Genomic DNA, 21,375 nt, shown 5'->3' with positions numbered 1-21,375 from the left:
GAAATTGTTCTTTAGTTATGTTTGTGTTAGTATCTCTGGCTGACCTTAGACTTTTAGATTCAACTTCCAGAAAGGTGTATAGATTTTTATTTTTTATTTTTTGGTAGTGGTACTGGGATTTGAACTGAAGGCCTCCTACTTGCAAGGCAGGTATTCTCCTATTTGAGCCATAACCCCTCCCCTCCTTTTTTTCTTTTTTTTTCTTTTTTTTAAAGTTATTTCTCAGGTAGAATCTGATATGAGATCATAGAGCTTCCTATGCCCACCTTCATAGTTAGGATCATTTGTCTGGTTTTTGTTTTTTGTTTTTTGCCAGTCCTAGGGCTTGAACTTAGGGCCTGGGTACTGTCCCTGAGCTTCTTTTGCTCAAGATTAGCACTCTACCACTTGAACCACAGTGCCACTTCTGGCTTTTTCTGTTTATGAGGTACTGAGGGATGGAACCCAGGGCTTTGTGCATGCTAGGCAAGCATTCTACCACTAAGCTTCATCTCCAGCCTTTATTTATTTACTTTTTAAAATCTGGCCTGACTGTGGTCACACCATCCCAGTAGCTGAGATTACAGGTATGAGCCAGCCACCATGCCAGCCTAGAAGCTAGACAGTCTTATTTTCAGTGTACCATTGGGATAGTGCTATATAAAAGTTGTGGAAGACTTTCTAAAGGAAAGGTAGACACCTAGTATGATTATAAAGAATAGAGAGTATAGGTAGATAAAGATAGAGAAAGCATTACATATAGATGTTACAGAAAGTTCTTAGATGCTCACTGTGGTGGAATATGAAATTCATAGTAGAAAGATCATAAGGGGGTCTGCTTGTCGTACCAAGAAGTTTGAATTCAAACCAAGAGGTTTGAATTCTACTAGTACTAGACCAAAGGATTAAGTGTAAGAATGATTGTTTCAGACCATTTTAGAAAGACCACTTAGGGGGATGGAGAAGAATGTGATGTAGCTGTCAGATGAGCTATTGGCCCTGTGATGGAAAACTTATAATATCTAGACACTAAACAATAAGAAATTTGTAAGATTTTGGCACCAGGTGTGGAAATAGGGAAGAAAGAAGAAACATTTGGGAAAATTTCAAACACTTCTGACTTGAGTGACTGGCTAGGTGGTAGTACAATTCAATGAAGTAGGTAATAGAGTGAAGAGTGGAGATGTTGGTGCTCTTGACTTGAAGGGTAAAGGGTGGGGTTTTTGGTGCTCTCTGAGAGATGTTTGGAACATATACAGTAACAGGTAAGTGTGTATGTGTGTGTGTTTACATATGTATATCCAGCTCAGCAGAAATCAGAACCAGAAATTAAGATTTTGAATCACCAGTATCCAAATGGTAGTTTGAAGGCATGCTAGTAGATGCCTTTGCAAAGGTGAGCCTGTATAAGGGCTAAGGACATAAAGCTTGGGAACAGTCTTTGAACTGTTTAATACATAAGCATGCTTAGTGTCAGTCAGTTTGGCAGACACAGTGGTGCTTCTTTAGGCTATTAATAAAAAGGAAAGAAACAGTTGTATTTTATGTGGCTGCTGAGTTACAAGGAACAAATGATGACCAATGGAAGGGAAATAAAGACTAGTTCTTGAGTTAATTTGGAAGCATGGAATCTCTTTGGGCATTGTTCTACAATTAATTTCCAAATTGCATTTTTGTTAGTGGGAGAGGCAGTCACAATTATCTTTTGATATCTTCTCCACTTCCCTCCTCTCCTCTGCTAATCTTGAGGCTTGAGCTCTGGGCTGGAGTGCTGTCCATGAGTTTTGTTGCTTAAGGCTCTATCACTTGAGCCACAGCTCTGCTTCAGGCCTTTTGTGATTAATTGGAGCTAAGAGTCTCACTGATTGTGATATTTCTGCGAGTAAAAAGCCAGGCTTGTGTTACGTAGCTTAATTGCAGCACTAGGGAAGTTGAAGCAGTACTAAGAGTTTGAAGCCAGCCTGTGCTACCTAAGGTTAGCAAGAATGCCTCAGAAAATGAAAGAGGAAGACTAATTTCATTCTCCCTTGACATTGCTAAAAATCACATTGAGCACAAAAGTGATTAATCAGCACAACACAATGTTAGGGCTACAAAGAAGGGTCATGCTTGATTTTGCCTAGGATTGCCTTTGAATGGGCGGTCCTGTAGTTTTAAGTTACTTTAACTTTTGTGAAGAAATGGCCTGCCAAGAGATAAGTTATTGTAAGGAAGGTGACCTAATTTGAAAAGCCAACTCAGTAAGAGTGGGAATTCTGTTCATAGCTCTTCCTATGAGAGCAGGTTGAGGGTGGCTTAGGTGATAAGGAGTTTTCCCAACCTTGTGGTAATCTTACTGAAACAGGAAGATTTCATGATGCTCACCTTACCCTTACCTTACCCATTTTGAGTCAGTATTTGCAGGTGGCAGAAACAAAGACCATTATTTCTTTGGCTTATGCCTGCCTTCCAACTACATATTAAGTAGCCAACAGAGGCAAGAGTTACAGTACAGTATTACCCTACAGTTACAGTGATTACCTGCCTCTTGCTGACCTGTCCTTTGATTTTTAAACCTCTGATCATTTTATGTTGGAAACTTTTGACAGTGAGTGTAAAACATGTTCTGTTCACTGATAATTCTTGACACAGCACAGAATTTGGTAAATATGTATGCCACAGTGAAATAACAAAATTGTACTGTTTATCTATACCTCAGTAGAGGTCCTTCTTCACTAATTTGTACTGGAAATAAAAGTTTCAGAATACTGTATTTTAAGTGGGAGGACAGGGAGAGAGTAATAGTCTTAGGATTTTTCTCTCTCTCTCTTTAGTACTTGAGTTTGAACTCCGGCTTTGTGTTTGCTAGGCAGGCATTCTGTCACTTAAGCTACACTTTAATCTTCTTTTTTTGTCAGTTGTGGGGCCTGAACTCTGGGCTGGGCACTGTCCCTGAGTCTTCAGCTCAAGGCTAGCGCCCTACCATTTGAGCCACAAGTGCCACTTCAGTTTTCAGGTGGTTAATTGGAGATAAGAGTCTCACACACTTTTCTGCCTGGGCTGGCTTTGAACTGCAATCCTTAGATTTCCGCCTCCTGAGTAGCTAGGATTATGGACATGAGCCTCCAGAGCCTGGCTTAATTAACCCTCTTTTATGTTTGTTTGTCTTATAATAAACATTGAGTTATTTTTTTCTTGCCAAATATTCTTCCAGCTATTTTAACTTACTCTAAGTACTGTAAATATAAAAACAAAATGTTTAATTTTTGTTTGCTCTTATGGTACTTTATCTTAGTGTTTTTTTTTTTTGTTTTTGTTTTTTGGTCAGTTGTGGGCCTTGAACTCTGGGTCTGGGTGCTGTCCTTCAGCTCTTCAGCTCAAGGCCTAGCACTCTACCACTTGAGCCACAGCACAACTTCTGGTTTTCTGAGTGGTTTATTGGAGAGAAGAGTCTCACGGACTTTCCTGCCCAGGTTGGTTTTGAACCTCGATCCCAGCCTCTGGAGTAGCTAGGATTACATTCATGAACTATTGGTGCCCAGCTTTTATCTTAGTTTTTTTTTTTAATGAAATCTATTCCAAGCCAGAATAATTTGTAGACCTTAAGTAATTGGTATAACTCTTGGATTTTTTATTCTAAAACTGTTTATTAGATACTTGTGTTAGGCCATAAGTCTATAGCTGTAGTAAAACAAACAAAATCGACTTGCCTTCATGGGTCTTATTCTGGTGAGAGGGAACTGACAGTAGATAAAACAATAGTATATAAGGAGATGATGAGTCGATAGGGGAGCAGGATGTTGTGGAGTTGACAAAGGTTTGATGGTGATTGTCTACCCATAATACTCTATTAGTGAGATACTAATATTAACATTGGCTTTATTGTCCATATGTGTCATCTCTCTAACATTCTATCTTTTTTTTTACTGTATTTCAGAGTAAATTGCAAACATCAGTGTGTTCCTTAAATATTTCAATACACTTACCATTAACTGGAGTACAATATTTGCTTACTTTTTTTCCCTCCATTTTGATGGAATTGAGAGTTAATGAAATTCCCCAATAGCACATATTAGCTGAATTTTAGCAAATTTATGTATGTGCATAACTCACCCCCCACAAGATATAGAACATTACCATCATCCCAGAAACACCCTCTTTCCTCAATCAGTCCTTGGTCCTATTATGATGATTTTTGTCTCCACTCTAAGTGAATCTTGCCTATTTTAGAGGTATATATGGATAGATGGAGTATAATCTTGAGCTTTAAACACTGATGCTTATGAGATTTACTTGTGTTTTTGCAAGTATATAAGTAGCTTCTTCCTTTTCATTGTTGATTTGTATTTCACTTTGCTAGAATTTGTTCATTTGGGGGGTGAGGGAGGTGGGCGGTTGGGTTGTTTCAGTGCTAGGATTGGACCTATGGCCTCACAAATGCTTGGGAAGTACTGTTCTGTTGATTTATTTCCCAGTGCATCTATTGATGGAAGTTTGGTTGTGGATAATTTGAGGCTATTACTAACAAAACTGAACAATCTTACTGCAGGTCTTTTTTGTGGGATTGTATTTTGCTTCTCTTGGGTAAGTATTTTAGAAGTAGAATTGCTAGGCTATATGGACTGTGTGAACTTGATTTTGTAAAACAATTTGCCACAACTTCCTCTCAGTTGACATTGAAATCCTTACCATCACTTGATGTTGGTGTCAACCACCTATTTAGACATTTGGTGAGCGTATAGTGAAGTAGGGGTGTGGCTTTTAAACAAACTGGAAAGAAAGTTTGCCAAACAGCAGGGACTTCAGTATCACAGAGTAGAGTGAATGAAGAGGAAAACCATAAATGAAGCTAGGGTAACAAGAAAACAAGTATAAATCCTTTTGGACCTTGTTAGAGAAATTACATGATTCACTTGGATATTATACAGTTACTCTGTTTTGTAAAGAGTAGATGAAAGTGGGAAGAAGAAACTGGTTAGAAGAAGGTCACTATAATTATATAGGCAAGAGTTGAATGTGTGGATGTTTAAAACTAGGGCACTTGTCTGAGCAGTTCTCCTTCAGGTTGATATTTTGGTTCTTGCAAATGTCATTTGGAGATGCAATTCAACTCAGGCCTTTTGTTCAGCTAGTGATATACATTTGAGTCTCTGTCACTGAGGCCCAGGCTCAGTTTGTAATATTTTGGTGTCAAATGTGGAAATAAGGAAGAAAGAAGAAGCATTTGGGAAAATTTCAAACACTTCTGAACTGCAGGAGGCAGGCAGAATGCTTTTTAAGCCTAGTGTTACGGTAGCAAGGTTAATGAATATTTAAAATGTGCCTCTGAACTTCCGCAAAATCATTGTTTATTCTTTTCTAATCTGTATTTGATTCTTGATAGCAGTTTAACTTGCAGTGCATGTGGCTTTTTTAAAATTATTTAATCCTAAATTGTTTTTCATCCAGGCCAATTTTTGTAAGATTGTATATTAAGGAATTCTTTATTTACTTTGTTTCCAGTAATTTCAGGCTGGTTTGAGTTTTTGCTTCAGTTATTTTATGAAATATTGGAGTTGATCTTGGTGTTTGCTAGGTAACTGAAAGTGTCATTGAGTCTGATTGCTATAAATATACTACAGAGAAACTTTAGCTCCTAAAGTGTCATGAGCTAGTGTCCTTCAAATAACTATCTTTTTTGGCTTAGAATGATCTGTCACCTCTTACTCCTTTAAGCTATTAGCTTACATATCACTTTGTCCACTGGCAAAAGTGATAATGTTCCTGAAATCTGCTTCCTATTAATAGTTCCCATAGCACATAATACCTTTTTCCATAGGACTTTTAGTTTTATATTTAACAGATTTTATTTATTAAAAAATTTGTCTGTTTTTGTGCTACTTCTGGGGCTCGAACTTGGGTGCTGAGATCTGAGGATAATGCAATCCCAAGCAGGAAAGTCCTCCATTGATAACATTATCTCAACCTGCAAAAGGTCAGAAGTGGAGCTGTGGCTCAGTGGTAGAGTGCCAAGTCTTGAGCAAAACAGCTCAGAATGAGTTCAAGACCCACCACACACACACACACACACACACACACACACACACACACACACAAAACAGCTCAGAATGAGTTCAAGACCCACCACACACACACACACACACACACACACACACACACACACACACACACACACACACACACCACACACACACACACCCCACACACACACACACCGTATAGACTACCTAATGATAATTTGCCAGGAAACAGTCTCAACCTGCAAAAGGTCAGAAGTGGAGCTGTGGCTCAGTGGTAGAGTGCCAAGTCTTGAGCAAAACAGCTCAGAATGAGTTCAAGACCCAACACACACACACACAGACACACACACACACAGAGACACACACACACACACACACACACACACACACACACACACACACACACACACACACACACCGTATAGACTACCTAATGATAATTTGCCAGGAAACAGTCTCAACCTGCAAAAGGTCAGAAGTGGAGCTGTGGCTCAGTGGTAGAGTGCCAAGTCTTGAGCAAAACAGCTCAGAATGAGTTCAAGACCCAACACACACACACACACACACACACACACACACACACACACACACACAGACACACACACACACACACACACACACACACACACACACACACACACACACACACACACACACACACACACACACACACACACACACACACACACACACACACACACACACACACACACACACACACACACACACACACACACACACACACACACCCCGTATAGACTACCTAATGATAATTTGCCAGGAAACAGTTTGGTAATGTTAACCTACAGCAAACAGATTGGTTTAAAAAAAAACTTTATTGATAAGCACTGTCTTCAGGGACTATCTGAACTTTTACACTTGTATAATCTTAGCTTTTTCATCAAAACAGTCAATAAATAATTGAGTCTGGTATGTATTTTTACTTAGTTTTATCACTGCATATTCTGACTCAAAACCAAATAATTACATTTCACTTAACTTTTTTTCATGGAAAATACTTATTTTTGAACTTTTGACTGTTTAGGGGGAAGGAATCTCTGTTGTCTTATATAGAAAAACTTGTAAACAGGGCTGGGAAGAGTGGTAGAGTGCTTGCCTAGCATGCATGAAGCCCTGGGTTTGATTCCTCAGTACCACACAAATAGAAAAAGCCAGATGTGGCACTGTGGCCCAAGTGGTAGAGTGCTAGCCTTAAGCAATAGAAGCTCTAGGACAGTACTCAGGCTCTGAATTCAAGCCCCAGGTCTGGCAAAACCAAACCAAAACAAAGCCGTGTGCTGGTGGTTTACGCCTGTAATTCTAGCTACTCAGGAGGCTGAGATCTGAGGATCGTGGTGCAAAGCCAGCCTGGGCATGAAAGTCTGTGAGACTATTATCTCCAATAAACCTCTCAGAAAATTGGAAGTTGTGCTGTGGCTCAAGTGGTAGAGCGCTGGCCTTGAGCTGAAGAGCTGAGGGACAGTGCCCAGAGTTCAAGCTCCACGACTGACAAAAACAAAATAAAACAAAACTTGTAAACAAGTAAACTATATAAAAATAGAAAGGAGTAGAGGCCTGGCTTAAGTGCTAGAGCAAGTACCAAGTCCTGAGTTCAAATGCTGCCAAATAAATAAACATAAAAATAGAGTAAAAACCTGACAGTGGTGGGTTTTTTTTTTATAATCTGGAGATTAGAGAATGGAAAATATGTGACACATTAATTTTCTGACCCACTAATTTCAGACATTTGTCTTTGCCTTGCTCATCATCAGTTACCTTTCATTTGGACCAATTGGTAAACATCAAACTAGTAAAATCAACATAATCTTGAATACTATGTCTAAAATTATTACCAGAGTAAAAGAGGCCAGATTTCCATTAGAATTGAAAAGATAAAACTTTTTTTTCTCTTATTTGTTCAACTACACATGGAAATGATGGATTAAGAGTTTGGAACTAAGGGGCTAGGAATGTAGCTTAGTGTTAAGAGTGCTTGCCTAGCATTTAAGAAGCCCTGGGTTCGATTCGGAAGTGGCGCTGTGGCGCAAGTGGTAGAGTGCTAGCCTTGAGCAAAAGAAGCTCAGGGACAGTGCTCAGGCCCTAAGTTTAAGCCCCAGAGTTCTGAAACTAAGAACAAAATACAAACTTAAGAATAATGTGTCCTTCTTTCTTCTTCCCATCTTTAAATTTGGTGTGTCTGTGCTGGGGATAGATCAAAGGAAATTTCTCTTGATATTGAAGTATATCGAAGAATAAGGGCTTCCAAAAGCACATTGTGGTCCAATGAAAAAGTACCCTATCACAAAATATGAGAAGCCTAGTGGCCAGAAGCCATTAGGTAACCTGAAGATTTTGAACTACAAAGAAGAAAACGTTTGTTTTCATAACCTAGTTTATAACCATGGAATTTGAATGATATTCAAGTCAAAAACAGAATGATTTGTTAAATTTGACTAATAGAACTTTTCTATTATGGAAAAGAAATAGAAGTCAGAAAAAAGACTCGTAAGATTAATACACAAGAGCAGTTTCCTTAATATTAAAAAAGAAGCTCTGAAAGGTGCCTCATGTCCTGTAATCTCAGCTGTTTGGGCAATAGGATCATGTTCAAGGCCGACTCAGGCAAAAAAGAGAAAGTGATTTGAAATCCTATTTCAAAGAATGGAGGCCATGGTATTCATGGATTGTCCCCTATCTGGGGGAAAAAAGATGGGCAGTGTCTCAAGTGTTAGACTGCTTGCCTAGCTAGCATCAGTCCCTGAGTTCCAGCCTTAGTACCAACAAAAAAAGAAAAGAAAAGTAAGTTAAAAATGTGTATCTGTGTTAATGAAAAAAATTAAGATTATAGGCGTGCACCACCAACCCTGGCTAAAAGTGACACTTTTTTTTTTTTTGGTCAGTTGTGGGGCTTAAACTCTTGGGCCTGGGCACTGTCCCCCAGCTCTTCAGCTCAAGGCTAGTGCTCTACCAGTTGAGCTGCAGTGCCACGTCCAGCTTTTTCTATTTATGTGGTGCTGAGGAATCGAACCCAGGGCCTCATGCATGCAAGGCAAGCACTCTACCACTGAGCCACCTTCCCAGCCAAAGCAACACTTTTTTTTTTTTTTTTGGTCCGGTCGTGGGGCCTGAACTCTGGGCCTGGGCGCTGTCCCTCAGCTCTTCAGCTCAAGGCTAGCGCTCTACCACTTGAGCCACAGTGCCACTTCCGGCTTTTTTCTTTTTGCTTATGTGGTGCTGAGGAATCGAACCCAGGGCCTTGAGCATGCAAGGCAAGCGCTCTACCACTGAGCCACCTTCCCAGCCCCCAAAGCAACACTTTTGAAAAATGAAGAAAGAGGGCATATATTAAGGAAAGGAAAACTTAACCATAATTTATAATTAAATTATAAAATAAGATCGATAAGATTTTTAAATTCAAAAGAGATGCTGAGAAGTAATTACTACAGGGAATAGCAATAGGTGTGGTCTGCTTCAGGTATTTGCATTGGTAGTTGTCTGTATCTGTTTTAGGAGATGAGTAGGATATCATGTATATAGCTACATGGGCAATTTTTGTGGCATTTGTGGAGAATTAGAGTACGCATTTAGATTGATTCCAGGGGTTCTCCCTATCAGTGTGTGAATTAAATAAATTAGAGTGTGCATCAATACAGTGCAGTACAGTGCAACTGTTGCAAAATAATGTAGAATTACCACTATTGAAAGACCTCCAAGAGAATCAAAGCTAGCATTATAACTCTGTATGTTGAATGGTATGGTTCTAGATTCATATCAATTTATATGTGTCTACTTGTTTTGTACATAGGAGCATATGTGTATTCTTAGTGGGTTTCTTTTCTTTACTGTTGGAATGTGTCATCTGTGAATTAGTTTATATATGTATATATATGTATATATATGTATATATAGAAAAACTTAATAAATAAGATGCCAAAATTCAGAATTCATAGGGCTGGATGAGAATTATACTTTTGTGGCAGCTGGTGACATTGTAATAGGTAAAAACCCTTTCTAAAGCCGAAGTTTATTTTATGCACCTGTTACACTAAACATTTTACTCACGTTTATCTTACTTAACTCCCCAACAAACTCTGTAAATGAGATTTTTGTTTTCCTTACTAAAGGACACAGAAGCCGGGCGCAGTGGCTCACACCTGTAATCCTAGCCACTCAGGAGGCTGAGATCTGAGGATCACAGTTCAAAGCCAGCCCAGGCAAGAAAGTCTATGATCTCCAATAAAAAAAAGTCTATTATCTCCAATAAACCAGTAGAAAACTGGAAGTGGTACTGTGGCTCAAGTAGTGGAGTGCTCGCCTTGAGCTAAAGAGCTGAGGGGTAGCGCCCAGGCCCAGAGTTCCAGCCCCACAACAGACAGAGAAAAAAAAGGACACAGAAGCCTGCAGTTTCTTGCCAGGAGTTACAAATGGTTAAGTGTTGGAGTCAGGTGTTAATCCAGACAGTCTGAGTCCAGAGCAAGTGCTTTCCACCCCTGTACTTAGTACTTTACTGTCCACAATGGCTCTGGAAAATCATAAGGAAGTATACCAAGTGTGAAAAGGGTTCATTTCATAACTGAACATGATACAGATAATCTTAATCCTTCTTTTTTAAAAAAAAAAGATCATATTAGTTGGCTTATATGAAAGAACTTTCTAAATTTACAAAGCACTGTATAACTAGAACATGTAAATCAATAAAATATTTTTACTTGAAGCTTAGTTTCTTCATATAATAAATTCAGATACTTTAATGCTTTTTCTTCAAATCGCATCTGTAAAAGGCAAGCTTTAATAGTTTCAGTCAACATTTTGAATCTCTATAGCTTGATTTTGGTGTAGAATAGGTTGAAGAAAAGAATGAAAAACTGAGGAAATACTGCTTCTAATAAAAAAATCTCATTTCTATTTCAAAATGTTTTTAATTACTAGTATTATTAGCACCATTTTCAAGGGCTATTTTAAAAGCAAGACTGCTGTTCACTACTTTTTAATATATAAACTTACATGTCTTTCCTCTTTAGGAACATCATCTTCAGCGGGCTATTTCCGCACAGCAGGTTTATGGCGAGAAGAGGGATAATATGGTTATACCCGTCCCAGAGGCAGAAAGTAATATTGCCTACTATGAATCCATATATCCTGGGGAATTTAAGATGCCAAAGCAGCTCATTCACATACAGCGTAAGTAATTATTTTTTTCATTTATTATGTAATTTGCTGAAGAGCATCAGTATGAGAATTCTTAGAGCTAGTCTTCAACTTCTAAAATGGTATTTGGGCCAGGTGCTGGTGGATCACACCTGTAATCCTGACTACTCAAGCGGCTGAGATACAAGGAAGGAGGTTCAAAGCCAGTACAGACAAGAAAGTCAGTGAGACTCTTATCTCCAATTCCACCAAAAAGCTGGAAGTGGAGCTGTGGCTCAAGTGGTGTACAGCCTTTAGTAAAAAACACTCAGGACAGCATCCATATGTGTCAGGTCCTGAGTACAAGCCCAGGACTGGCAAAAATAAATTAAATTAAATTTTTTTAAAAAGATAGTATTTGAGATATTTTTCGGACATAAAAGACAACAGTTAACTTCATGGATTTTTTCATTTCATTCCAGCATGGGATCTTTATACAGGCAGGGTAAAGAATATGACTTAGTGAGGAGGAGGTTAGGAGGATAGTAAAGAGTAATGGGTGAATATGATCAAAGTATGTTATATACATGTATGGAAATAGCACAATGAAATCTCTTATTTTACACAACAACTTAAGCTAATAAAAAAGAAGACACCAGAAAAAAAATAAAAGTTCAGTTTGAATGCTGGAAATAAAAACAAAAAAAGTGTCAGAATAGAAAGTTTTTTTTAATAATTCAAGGATATCACTTGGGAGTCAAAAAACTTTCCCTGCAAAAAGGAATAGATAAAAAAGTATGTTTGTGACTCATTCATTTTCTGTCACACTTATCTCCACTATTGTGTAAAGGCTGCTATGTAGAATACATAAATAGATATACATAACTGTGTTTTGGTAAAACTTAATTGACAAAACTTGGTGGCAGCCATAGGTTTTTGGTCTATCTAGAGCAAGATGCTAATGTTTGACCTGGATTGGCAATGCACATCAATAATATCAGCACTCAGAGGGCAGAGGCACCCAGATGCTGGTGGCTCAAGCCTTCAATCCTAGCTACCCAGTAGGCTGAGCTGCCTGGATTACAGTTTGAAACCAGCCCAGGCAGACACTTTCTCCAGTTAACCACCAGGAAGAAAAAAGCCAGAAGTGGAGCTGTGTGTGGCTCAAATGATAGAGCACCAGCCTTTAGCAAAAATAAAGCTAAGGGACAATGCCCAGGACCTAAGTTCAAGCCCCAGGATCAGCACTCACTTAGGCAGTGAGTTAATTGTTTAATAAAAGTTGTTATGTTAAAATTCCTGCAGCTTATTGTTGACTTGTTGATCTTTATGATCAAGAGATTATTGTAGGGGCCCATCTAATGATTTTTCAGCAAAATATAAATCTTATTTTGTTTTCATTGATCCTTGTAAGCACCTTCCAAAATTAGTTTTAACTAATTCCTAATCATTTAACTAGTTTTTTGAATATCACATAACCAGTTTAACTCATTTATAATACCAAGGCAAAGTGGCTCAAATCTGTAATCCTAACTGCTTGGGAGGCAGAGATCAGGGGATCATACTTAAGAGGCCAGCCTGGTCCTAAAAGTTGTTATACTCCACCTTAACTAACTATTGGGTAGATCTCTAGCTATAGAGCAAAATCCTACCTCAAAAATAACCTGTAATTTTAGCTACTCTTCTGAGATCTGAGGATTGCTGTTCAAAGCCAGAACAGGCAGGAAAGCCCTTGAGACTCATCTCCAATTAATTACAAGAAAACTGCAAGTGGCACTGTGACTCAAGTGATAGAGCGCTTGCCTTAAGCTTCTGAAGATGCTGAGGGACAGCGCCCAGGCCCAGAGTTCAAGCCCCATGACCAATAAAACAAAGCAAACAAACAAACAAAAAACAGGAATTGAAGGTGTGGCTCAAGTGGTAGAGTGCCAGCTTTGAGTGGAAAATCTGAGTGAGAACATGATGCCCTGAGTTCAAGCTCCATTACCAAAACCAGTGATATGTTTGCATACTTGAGTTTGAATACATTTAAGACACAGAGTATGGTGCCACACCCCAGCTGAAGAAGGTTATCACTGGAACCCAGAAGTTTCCTCCAGCTTAAGCAACATAGCAAGACCCTGTCTGAAAACAATAAAAAGTAAATCTAAAAAAGAACCCTAAATTCTGATGTGATTATTATTTCAGGGGTAGAAGATGTAGTTTAGTGGTAGGTGATTTATGAGTTCAGTTCTCAGCAACAAAAGAAAAGAGACAGATGGAGACATTCTAAATAAATTTAATAGATATTAGGACCTAAAAAGTTATTTTCAACTAGGTGCTAGTAGTGGCTCATGCCTGTAACCTTACCTAGCTACTAAGGAGGCTAATTTCTGAGGATCAAGATTTGAAGCCAGCCTAGGCAGGAAAGTCTGTGAAACTCTTATCTCCAATTGACCACCACCCCCTCCCCCCCCCCCCACACAAATAAATAAATAAAATAAACTGAAGTGGAGCAGTGGTTCAAGTGATAGAGTGCTAACCTTGAGGAAAAAAATTTCAGAGCCAGCACCTAAACCCTGAGTTCATGGACTACAATAAATAAACTTATAAATCACCACCAGGAAATGTATACTCTGGAGTATTTAACAAGTAGTATGGCCATTATTCGTAGAATTTACTCTTGATGCTTAAACAATGAAAAATAAGTATTTGTGTAATAAGAGTTTGTATAATAACACATGCAAATGTGAAGACAATAGAACTCTAACACAATATGAATTCAAAAAGTATGCACTGTGCTAGGAATGTGGCTTAGTGGTAGAGTGTTTGCCTAGCATGCATGAAGCCCTGGGTTTGATTCCTCATTACCACATAAACAGAAAAAGTTGGAAGTGGCGCTGTGGCTCAAAGTGGTTGGGTGCTAGCCTTGAGCAAAAAGAAGCTCAGGGACCTGCCCAGACTCTGAGTTCAAGCTCCAGAACTGACCCGGGGGGGGGGGGGGGGAAAGGTATACAGGTATTCTCAATACTGTTTTTATCTCACACAGTGTGTAGAAGTTCAGACTGTTTAATTTAGATGGTTTTATTCCTAATTGATATTTTATGGAAAAGAACTTTTTCTTATCTTTATGCCCTGATTCTGAAAGATTACATGTCTTCCTTTGCCTCCCTCCACATCCATCATATTACAGAAATTATGGTAGTGTTTCTGACAGAACTTCATATATATATATATATAGATACAGATATATGTACACAAATATATAATATATAAGGGATATTATGAGAATTCCAAATCATGTACTCTACCTCAATACATTCTAGAAATGAATATACACTCTCGTTTCTCAACATAAAGATGTTGAAGAATTGAATGATCTACTAGCCAGTGAGCCTTTGGTTTTTAGATCTGAGGCAAAGTTGTCAAATACCACTTTTAGTAAATATCAAAAGTCTACCCTGCTGCTCTGAATTTATTTTGTGAACTTTATAAATCATTTAGAATTAGTGGTTCTGCCGATGTACCTTCCTTTCTGTCAGGGATTATATTCCATGCTATTTACTAAGCCCAAATATCCTATCACTAATGCTTGCACTTTTCAAATTATATTGGATGTTATGGACACACTCTTTTATACAGACATTTACCATTTACATTTAGCCATAGTGCCATTTGTTACATAAACATTTATATGGGGCTGGGAAGATGGCTCAGTGGTAGAGTGCTTGCCTTGCATGCATGAGGCCCTGGGTTTGATTCCTCAGCACTACATAAGCAGAAAAGGCCGGAAGTGGCACTGTGGCTCAAGTGGTAGAGTGCTAGCCTTGAGCTGAAGAGCTCAGGGACAGTGCCCAGGCCCAGAGTTCTGGCCCCACGACCGTCCCCCCCCCCCAAAAAAATATATGTATTTATATGTATATTTAAGTTCAACTTGTATTTCTAGACTCTTTAATACAGTACTCCCTGCTTATCTGTGATTTCATTCATCTGTGGTCAATCAAAATCTGAAAATATTAAATGGGAAATTCTGTATATAAATAGACCCCAAGTTTTTTTCTTTAAAAAAATTTAAATTGTTATTATAGTAGTGACATACAGAGGGGTGACAGTTACATATGTCAGGTAATGAGTACATTTCTTTTTGGACAATGTCACTACTTCCCTTGCTCTCTCCCAGTTTTCCCCTTGTGTCCCCACCCACAAGTTGTATAGTTCGTTTTCAACATAGTGTCTAGTAAGTACCACTGCTGCATTTGTTCACCCCTTTTCCTCTATGTCTGTGCCCCTCTTTTACCATCCTAAAGGTAGATAAAAGAACAAACAAGACAAAAAGAAAACAAAAACAGCAATGAAGAAAAAAACCTCTTGTTTCTATTTCCTAGAGTTCATTTTGATAAATACTTTATTTCATATGATCAGATGCACATAGGCATTGTGCTTTTGTGTTCCTCTCCTAAGAATAATCTCCTTTCAGACCCTAAATTTTAAGTTACAGTTCAGCCTGCCTAGAACATGAATTGATGCATTCATTAGTCTTATAGCCATCTATGTTACTAGATTGACTGTTATTACATTGTGGTGCTTGTGTTCAAGTACCCTTACTTTACTTAATAAGACCTCAAAGAATAAGAGTAGTGATGCTGGCAATTCAGATATTTCCAGAGTACTTCCTTCCATGAAAGGATCAAAGTTCTTGGCTTATGGACGGAAAGATTCATATACTGTAATTGTTAAAATGTACAGGTCTTACATCTGTGAAGAAGGAAAAAAATCCATGCCAGTTTTATTCTGGCACCTTAATTGCAAACATGAGAACTACAGTGCCTATTGAGTACTGAGAAAAGATGGGAAAGTCATTAGGTTACAAGGTTTGGCATTGACCACAATCTCAGGTATCTAGAAATCATCTTCTAGTGGATACCATAGTTTGTACCACTTTATATGACAGTTCTTTTCTTATATGTGTGTATCACATACAATAGTTGTTCCCTCCCTCACTCTCTTCCTTCCTCTAGCAGCAAGTTAGTTGAACTCTGGAACTCTGACCTGAGGCTTGCTAGTAAAAGTGCTCTGTCACTTGAGTGAGTACTTTTTTCCGTAACTATAAGAGTCTCACAGACTTTCATGCCTGGGCTGACTTCAAACTGTAGTGCTTTGGAATTAGCCCCCTTTGTAGCTAGGGTTATAGGCCTGAGTCACTATTGCCCAGCTGGGTCTTGTGTTTTTGCCCAGGATTGGCCTCAGACTGTAATCCTCTCGCATGGATGCATTACAGGTGTGAACCTCCACTGCCTATCTTGTTTGTTGAGATAGGGTCATGCACCCCTGAGCAGACCTCAAATCATAATCCTCCTAATCTTTGCCTCTTGAGTAGCTGTATTTCAGGTATAAACCTACACACTCAGCCTAGTATGTGTGTGTGGTTTACTGGGAAATCTAACCCAAAGCCTTCTAATGTTGAGCATTCCACTAATAAACTGGACCCCAACATGTATTTTATTTTAGTTGTACATACTTATGGGTTTTTCTCTATCAGAATGTTTTAGAGGCATCTTCTACAGTGTGGTAATTATTGAACAATAATTGGCTACCTCAGTCTCAATCAGTTAACAGAAAATGTGACTCATTTTCTATTTTTCATTATATTCTGCTTTCTGCTTTAAGTGTATTCCATAACGGTCAGAAAGTCTGAGGCAATAGTCCTGTTTCTAGAACTGCATTAAACATTGTTACTTCTTATCAGCTGAGGCTGAGTTCAGTAGGAAACTGCATGTTCAGCCAATGCTAAATTATACTTACGGTCCTTGACTGTGTTTAGATGAAATCCTGAAGCAGATGCCTAATGATAGGTTTACTCTAGAAATTTAATATTCTATATCTAAACAGATATCCTTATTTATTATATTGATTGCTTTTTTGTCTGTGTGCTGGTACTGTACTTGAACTCAGGGCCTAACACTCGTTCAGCATTTTCACTTATGACTGGCATTATTCTACCGTACCTTCAGTTCCATAATATCTTCATATGTAAGATTTAGATGTGTTTGCCCTGAGAAGAAAATCCTGTTAGAAGGACACTGAGCTCCCTGATTTGTATGATGGATCCCTCCTTTCCAGTCTTGCTTTACTTCCCTGGTATCTTAGATGTTAGGCAAGATTGTTTCACATTTGTGCATAACTAAGCTTTGTAATTGTAATGTAATTTGATCTAAATAAATATAAATTTTACATTGGAGGAGGCCAGAGTGTAATATATAACTAGAACCTTAAGAAAGTAGAACAGTGGTCTCCTGTGTGGCCTGGACCACACAATCTACCTGTTTACAATTCTCAAGTAGCTAGGATGACAGACACATGCCACCATGTCCAGCTTTTGTTGATTGAGTTAGGAATCTTACAAACTTTTTTCTGAGTTAATCTCAAAGTGTGACCCTCCTCCTAACTAACTGGGGCTGTAGGTGTGAGCTACAATACCCAGCCACTTACTTTAATTAGGAATGTTACAGAAATTAAATTGGCTAAGATGGAAAATAAAACAATAGAATTATATAGTAATTCTGCAAATACTTGTTGGATTCCTCTGAGTTGGTTACCATGTTAAGCTTGAAGCAAAAATGTCTTACATTTATCATAAACTTAAATAATGAATGGCTACTTGGTTGGTTGGTTGGTTGGTTTCAGATTTTTCTCTCCATTGATATAAATGTTCATTACATTCAAGCAGAGGTGGCATACAAGAGGAAACATGTTGCTCTCCATTTGGAGGTACAAAGTTAAATAAGAAGACATGTGTTTAGACACTGGTGGGCCCAGTACTGGCACAAAAAAAATGTGGGGAGAGGGGGCGGTGTATATACTGCTTGTGTGTGTGTATGCCTGTCCTCAAAGGGATGAGTCATTTTAATAGTGGAAGACATGCTTAATAACTAGATTGTAAGTATGTATAAAAGGTAGTAGGAAGCTGGGCACCGGTGGCTCTCGCCTGTAATCCTAGCTATTCAGGAGGCTGAGATATGAGGATCACAGTTCAAAGCCAGCCATGAGACTCTGATGTCCAATTAACCATCAGAAAACTGGAAGTGGCACTGTGATTTAAGTGGTAGAGTGCTCGCCTTGAGCTGAATGGCTGAGGGACAGCATCCAGGCCCAGAGTTCAAGTCCCACAACTGATTTAAAAAAAAAAAAAAAGTAGTAGGAAATAAGTGATCTAGGACAGAGTTTTTTTTTTAACATTTGTGACACGGGCTTTAGGTATCATGTTTGAATTTCTCGTAATTCATGCCCCATTTTTCTGAGAAAGCTCGTAATTTCTAAAAAAGGAAAAGAGGACAGGAACCACTGATATTAGACTGAGTATTGAAAAGATTAAAGTGTGATTTGCTTTTTTGGTAGGTGAACAGAAAATAGCTAATGTAAAGAAAGGCCTGAAGTCATGAAGTAGCACGCTGTGTGACATAGTTGGTGACACTAGACACACTAGGTAAAAAGGCTCCACTATTCTAAGCATTTGGGCTCTAAGGTTAGTAGAAAGACTTGACTTGCGCCAAAGGAAAGAAAAGATAGACAAGTTTTGATATCAAGAGATTTGATGTTTTCTTAATATCGTTATCAGTATAGCTTAATTTTGATAAAATATAGAGTGACATTTGGTCACTGACTGGTAATTCTTGATAGCCTAAGAAATAAATCTCCAATTTTATCACTGTGACAAGTGACTCATGGGAAACAAACCCCTGCAGAATGCACTCCCTGAGTGATCACTGTCACTGCTATTGGTAGTGCATTTAATAGCATCAGCTTTAACTACCAATCTCTAAGCTTTTGGTGAAATAGTTTCATTATTTATAAGATAGGACTTTAAGATTCCAGAAAATAATTGTGCCTAAAAGATCTTTTGTATATGAAATTGGTGATGTGTTTTATTTTAACTACAAAAGTGGCACTTTCACATGATTCAACCTGATGCATTTAGTAACCCTTTTATGTTCTTAATATGCTTCTAGTTTGTCTTTAGGGGCTGAGCTTGGGGGTGTCCCATTGTTAGATTTTACTGCTTTTATCTATTTTCATAGTCAAGATAATCTTCCTCTGATGTTAAATGTGGAAGACATATCAGTAAGCTTAGACTGTTTGTAACATTTCCTTAGGAAATTAGGTTTTGCTTTTATTCAGACATCTGGAGAGGTTTTTGTCAGTGAATTCATAGTAAATGATTGCTTATGGTTTCTTCTGTCAGCTTTTAGTTTGGATGCTGAACAGCCTGATTATGATTTGGATTCCGAGGATGAAGTATTTGTGAATAAACTGAAAAAGAAAATGGACATCTGCCCATTACAATTTGAGGAGATGATTGACCGTCTAGAAAAAGGAAGTGGTCAGCAGGTACAATTCCATTTATGTATAAGTATGCATGTTCATATTTTGTACAAAAGTCTATATTATATAAAAACAATGTTGAGAGGGGCTATAAGCAAATAGGCTTTGCAGTTAGAAAAGCATGAATTTACATCTCATCTCTCATTAACCTGTGTAATCTTGAGTAATATATTTTAAAATTTCTGTGTGCCTTTATTTGCACAGCTGTCAAACAAATATGATAAGCACCATAGGATTATTATGAGAAGTCAAATACTGTGTACTGTGTATAAAATATATTGTATCAAAGTGTAATGTAAACACTTTTATGAAAGTAACACAATGGTTTTGTATTTAGCCAGTCAGTCTGCAGGAAGCCAAACTACTGCTAAAAGAAGATGATGAATTAATTAGAGAAGTTTATGAATACTGGATTAAAAAGAGAAAAAACTGTCGAGGGCCATCTCTTATCCCATCAGTCAAACAGGAGAAGAGAGATGGTTCCAGCACAAATGATCCTTATGTGGCTTTTAGAAGGCGTACTGAAAAAATGCAAACTCGGAAAGTAAGTGAACTTTGAAAAACTATTTTCTATAAGAAAAATTACTATAAAATAATGAAATGATTGTAATCATTTACTATCCTAATTCTATAATTTGTGTTTACATAGTACTTTTAAATTATAATGAAAAATATCTATTTAAAAAGCAACTATATTTTCAGAATCGCAAAAATGATGAAGCCTCTTATGAAAAAATGCTTAAACTGCGTCGCGATCTAAGTCGGGCTGTAACTATTCTAGAGATGATAAAAAGAAGAGAAAAGAGTAAAAGGGAACTATTGCATTTAACACTGGAAATTATGGAAAAGAGGTAATGTATTTTGTTTACATTGTACTTTATTTGGCAGTATTGGAATTTGAACTCAAGCCTTTGCATCTACTGGGCATGTGCTCTACCACTTGAGCCACACCCAAGCCCCATATTTTTATGGTATTAGGGAGTATGGTTCCAGTAACATTTTGCATAGAATTAATTTCCTAAGCAGTTACATAATTTATGGAAACACCTTTTCTTACGTATAATTAGTACTGATTTAAATATGTAATAGATATTTATACTTTGTTTAATTTGAAAGTGACAGTAAAATGTATCAGGTATTTTCATTTCAAAATCTTCTTCTGTTCTTATTTGCGTTGTGCAAAAGTCTGTGTGAGAGAGAAAGCATTTGTCAATTCTAAAATTTTTGTTATATTCACTTAATATTACTTACTCTTTACATATGTTGAATACAGGTTCTTTTATTGCTTCTTGGGATTCAATGTAGGGCATTGCACATGCTAGGAAGGTTGCTCTACAACTGAGCCAAATGCCTATTCCCAAAGGCCCCAGATTAACCATTTAAGTACACAATGAAAGCTTCAAGCCTCACTGTCCTACTTCTTAGTCACTATCCCCAAGGAAAATCAGTCCATTTTTGTCATTCGCCTGATCTTAGGGTTTGACCTAAGAGCCTTGAGTTCTATTATTTGAGCTGTGCCCTTTTTGCTTTAGTTAACTCACCCCTCTACACACATATGGGTATATATGCACATACAGGGTAACTGCAAGTTGATAGATATGTTAGCTCAGTGTACTCTTGGAATATGTACATTTTGTACTTTGAATATATGCAGTTTAAACTTTTTTTTCTTCTAATTTTAGGTATAATTTGGGTGACTACAGCGGTGAGATCATGTCTGAGGTTATGGCACAGAGACAGACAGTGAAACCTACTTATGCCATCCCCATCATCCCTATCACAAATAGCAGTCAATTTAAACATCAGGAAGTGATGGATGTGAAGGAATTTAAAGTTAATAAGGTGATGAGTGTAAAAATAATATCTGACAGTGGGGTTATGTTTTATCATTAGAATGAAGTAAGAAGGAAAA

The 21,375-nt window shown here is 37.8% G+C and overlaps 1 protein-coding gene across 3 annotated transcripts in view; it reads left to right on the top strand.

The window, feature by feature from the left end:
• Nucleotides 1-21,375, top strand: part of Epc1 (enhancer of polycomb homolog 1) — a 98,772-nt gene that overhangs the window by 57,327 nt on the left and 20,070 nt on the right. For all 3 annotated transcript variants that reach the window (XM_069998269.1, XM_069998270.1, XM_069998268.1), the window contains exons 2-6: nt 11,000-11,159; nt 19,324-19,469; nt 19,801-20,007; nt 20,166-20,314; nt 21,146-21,305. In XM_069998269.1, the coding sequence (XP_069854370.1) occupies nt 11,000-11,159; nt 19,324-19,469; nt 19,801-20,007; nt 20,166-20,314; nt 21,146-21,305 (822 nt within the window). The remainder of the gene's footprint in view (nt 1-10,999; nt 11,160-19,323; nt 19,470-19,800; nt 20,008-20,165; nt 20,315-21,145; nt 21,306-21,375) is intronic.

Source organism: Dipodomys merriami, unplaced genomic scaffold (assembly GCF_024711535.1).
Source record: "Dipodomys merriami isolate MVZ:Mamm:240054 unplaced genomic scaffold, mDipMer1.0.p SCAF_51, whole genome shotgun sequence".
In the NCBI taxonomy this organism is placed as follows: domain Eukaryota; kingdom Metazoa; phylum Chordata; class Mammalia; order Rodentia; family Heteromyidae; genus Dipodomys; species Dipodomys merriami.
The sequence above is the reverse complement of the archived record's forward strand: the minus strand, read 5'-3'. Positions and strand labels throughout refer to the sequence as shown.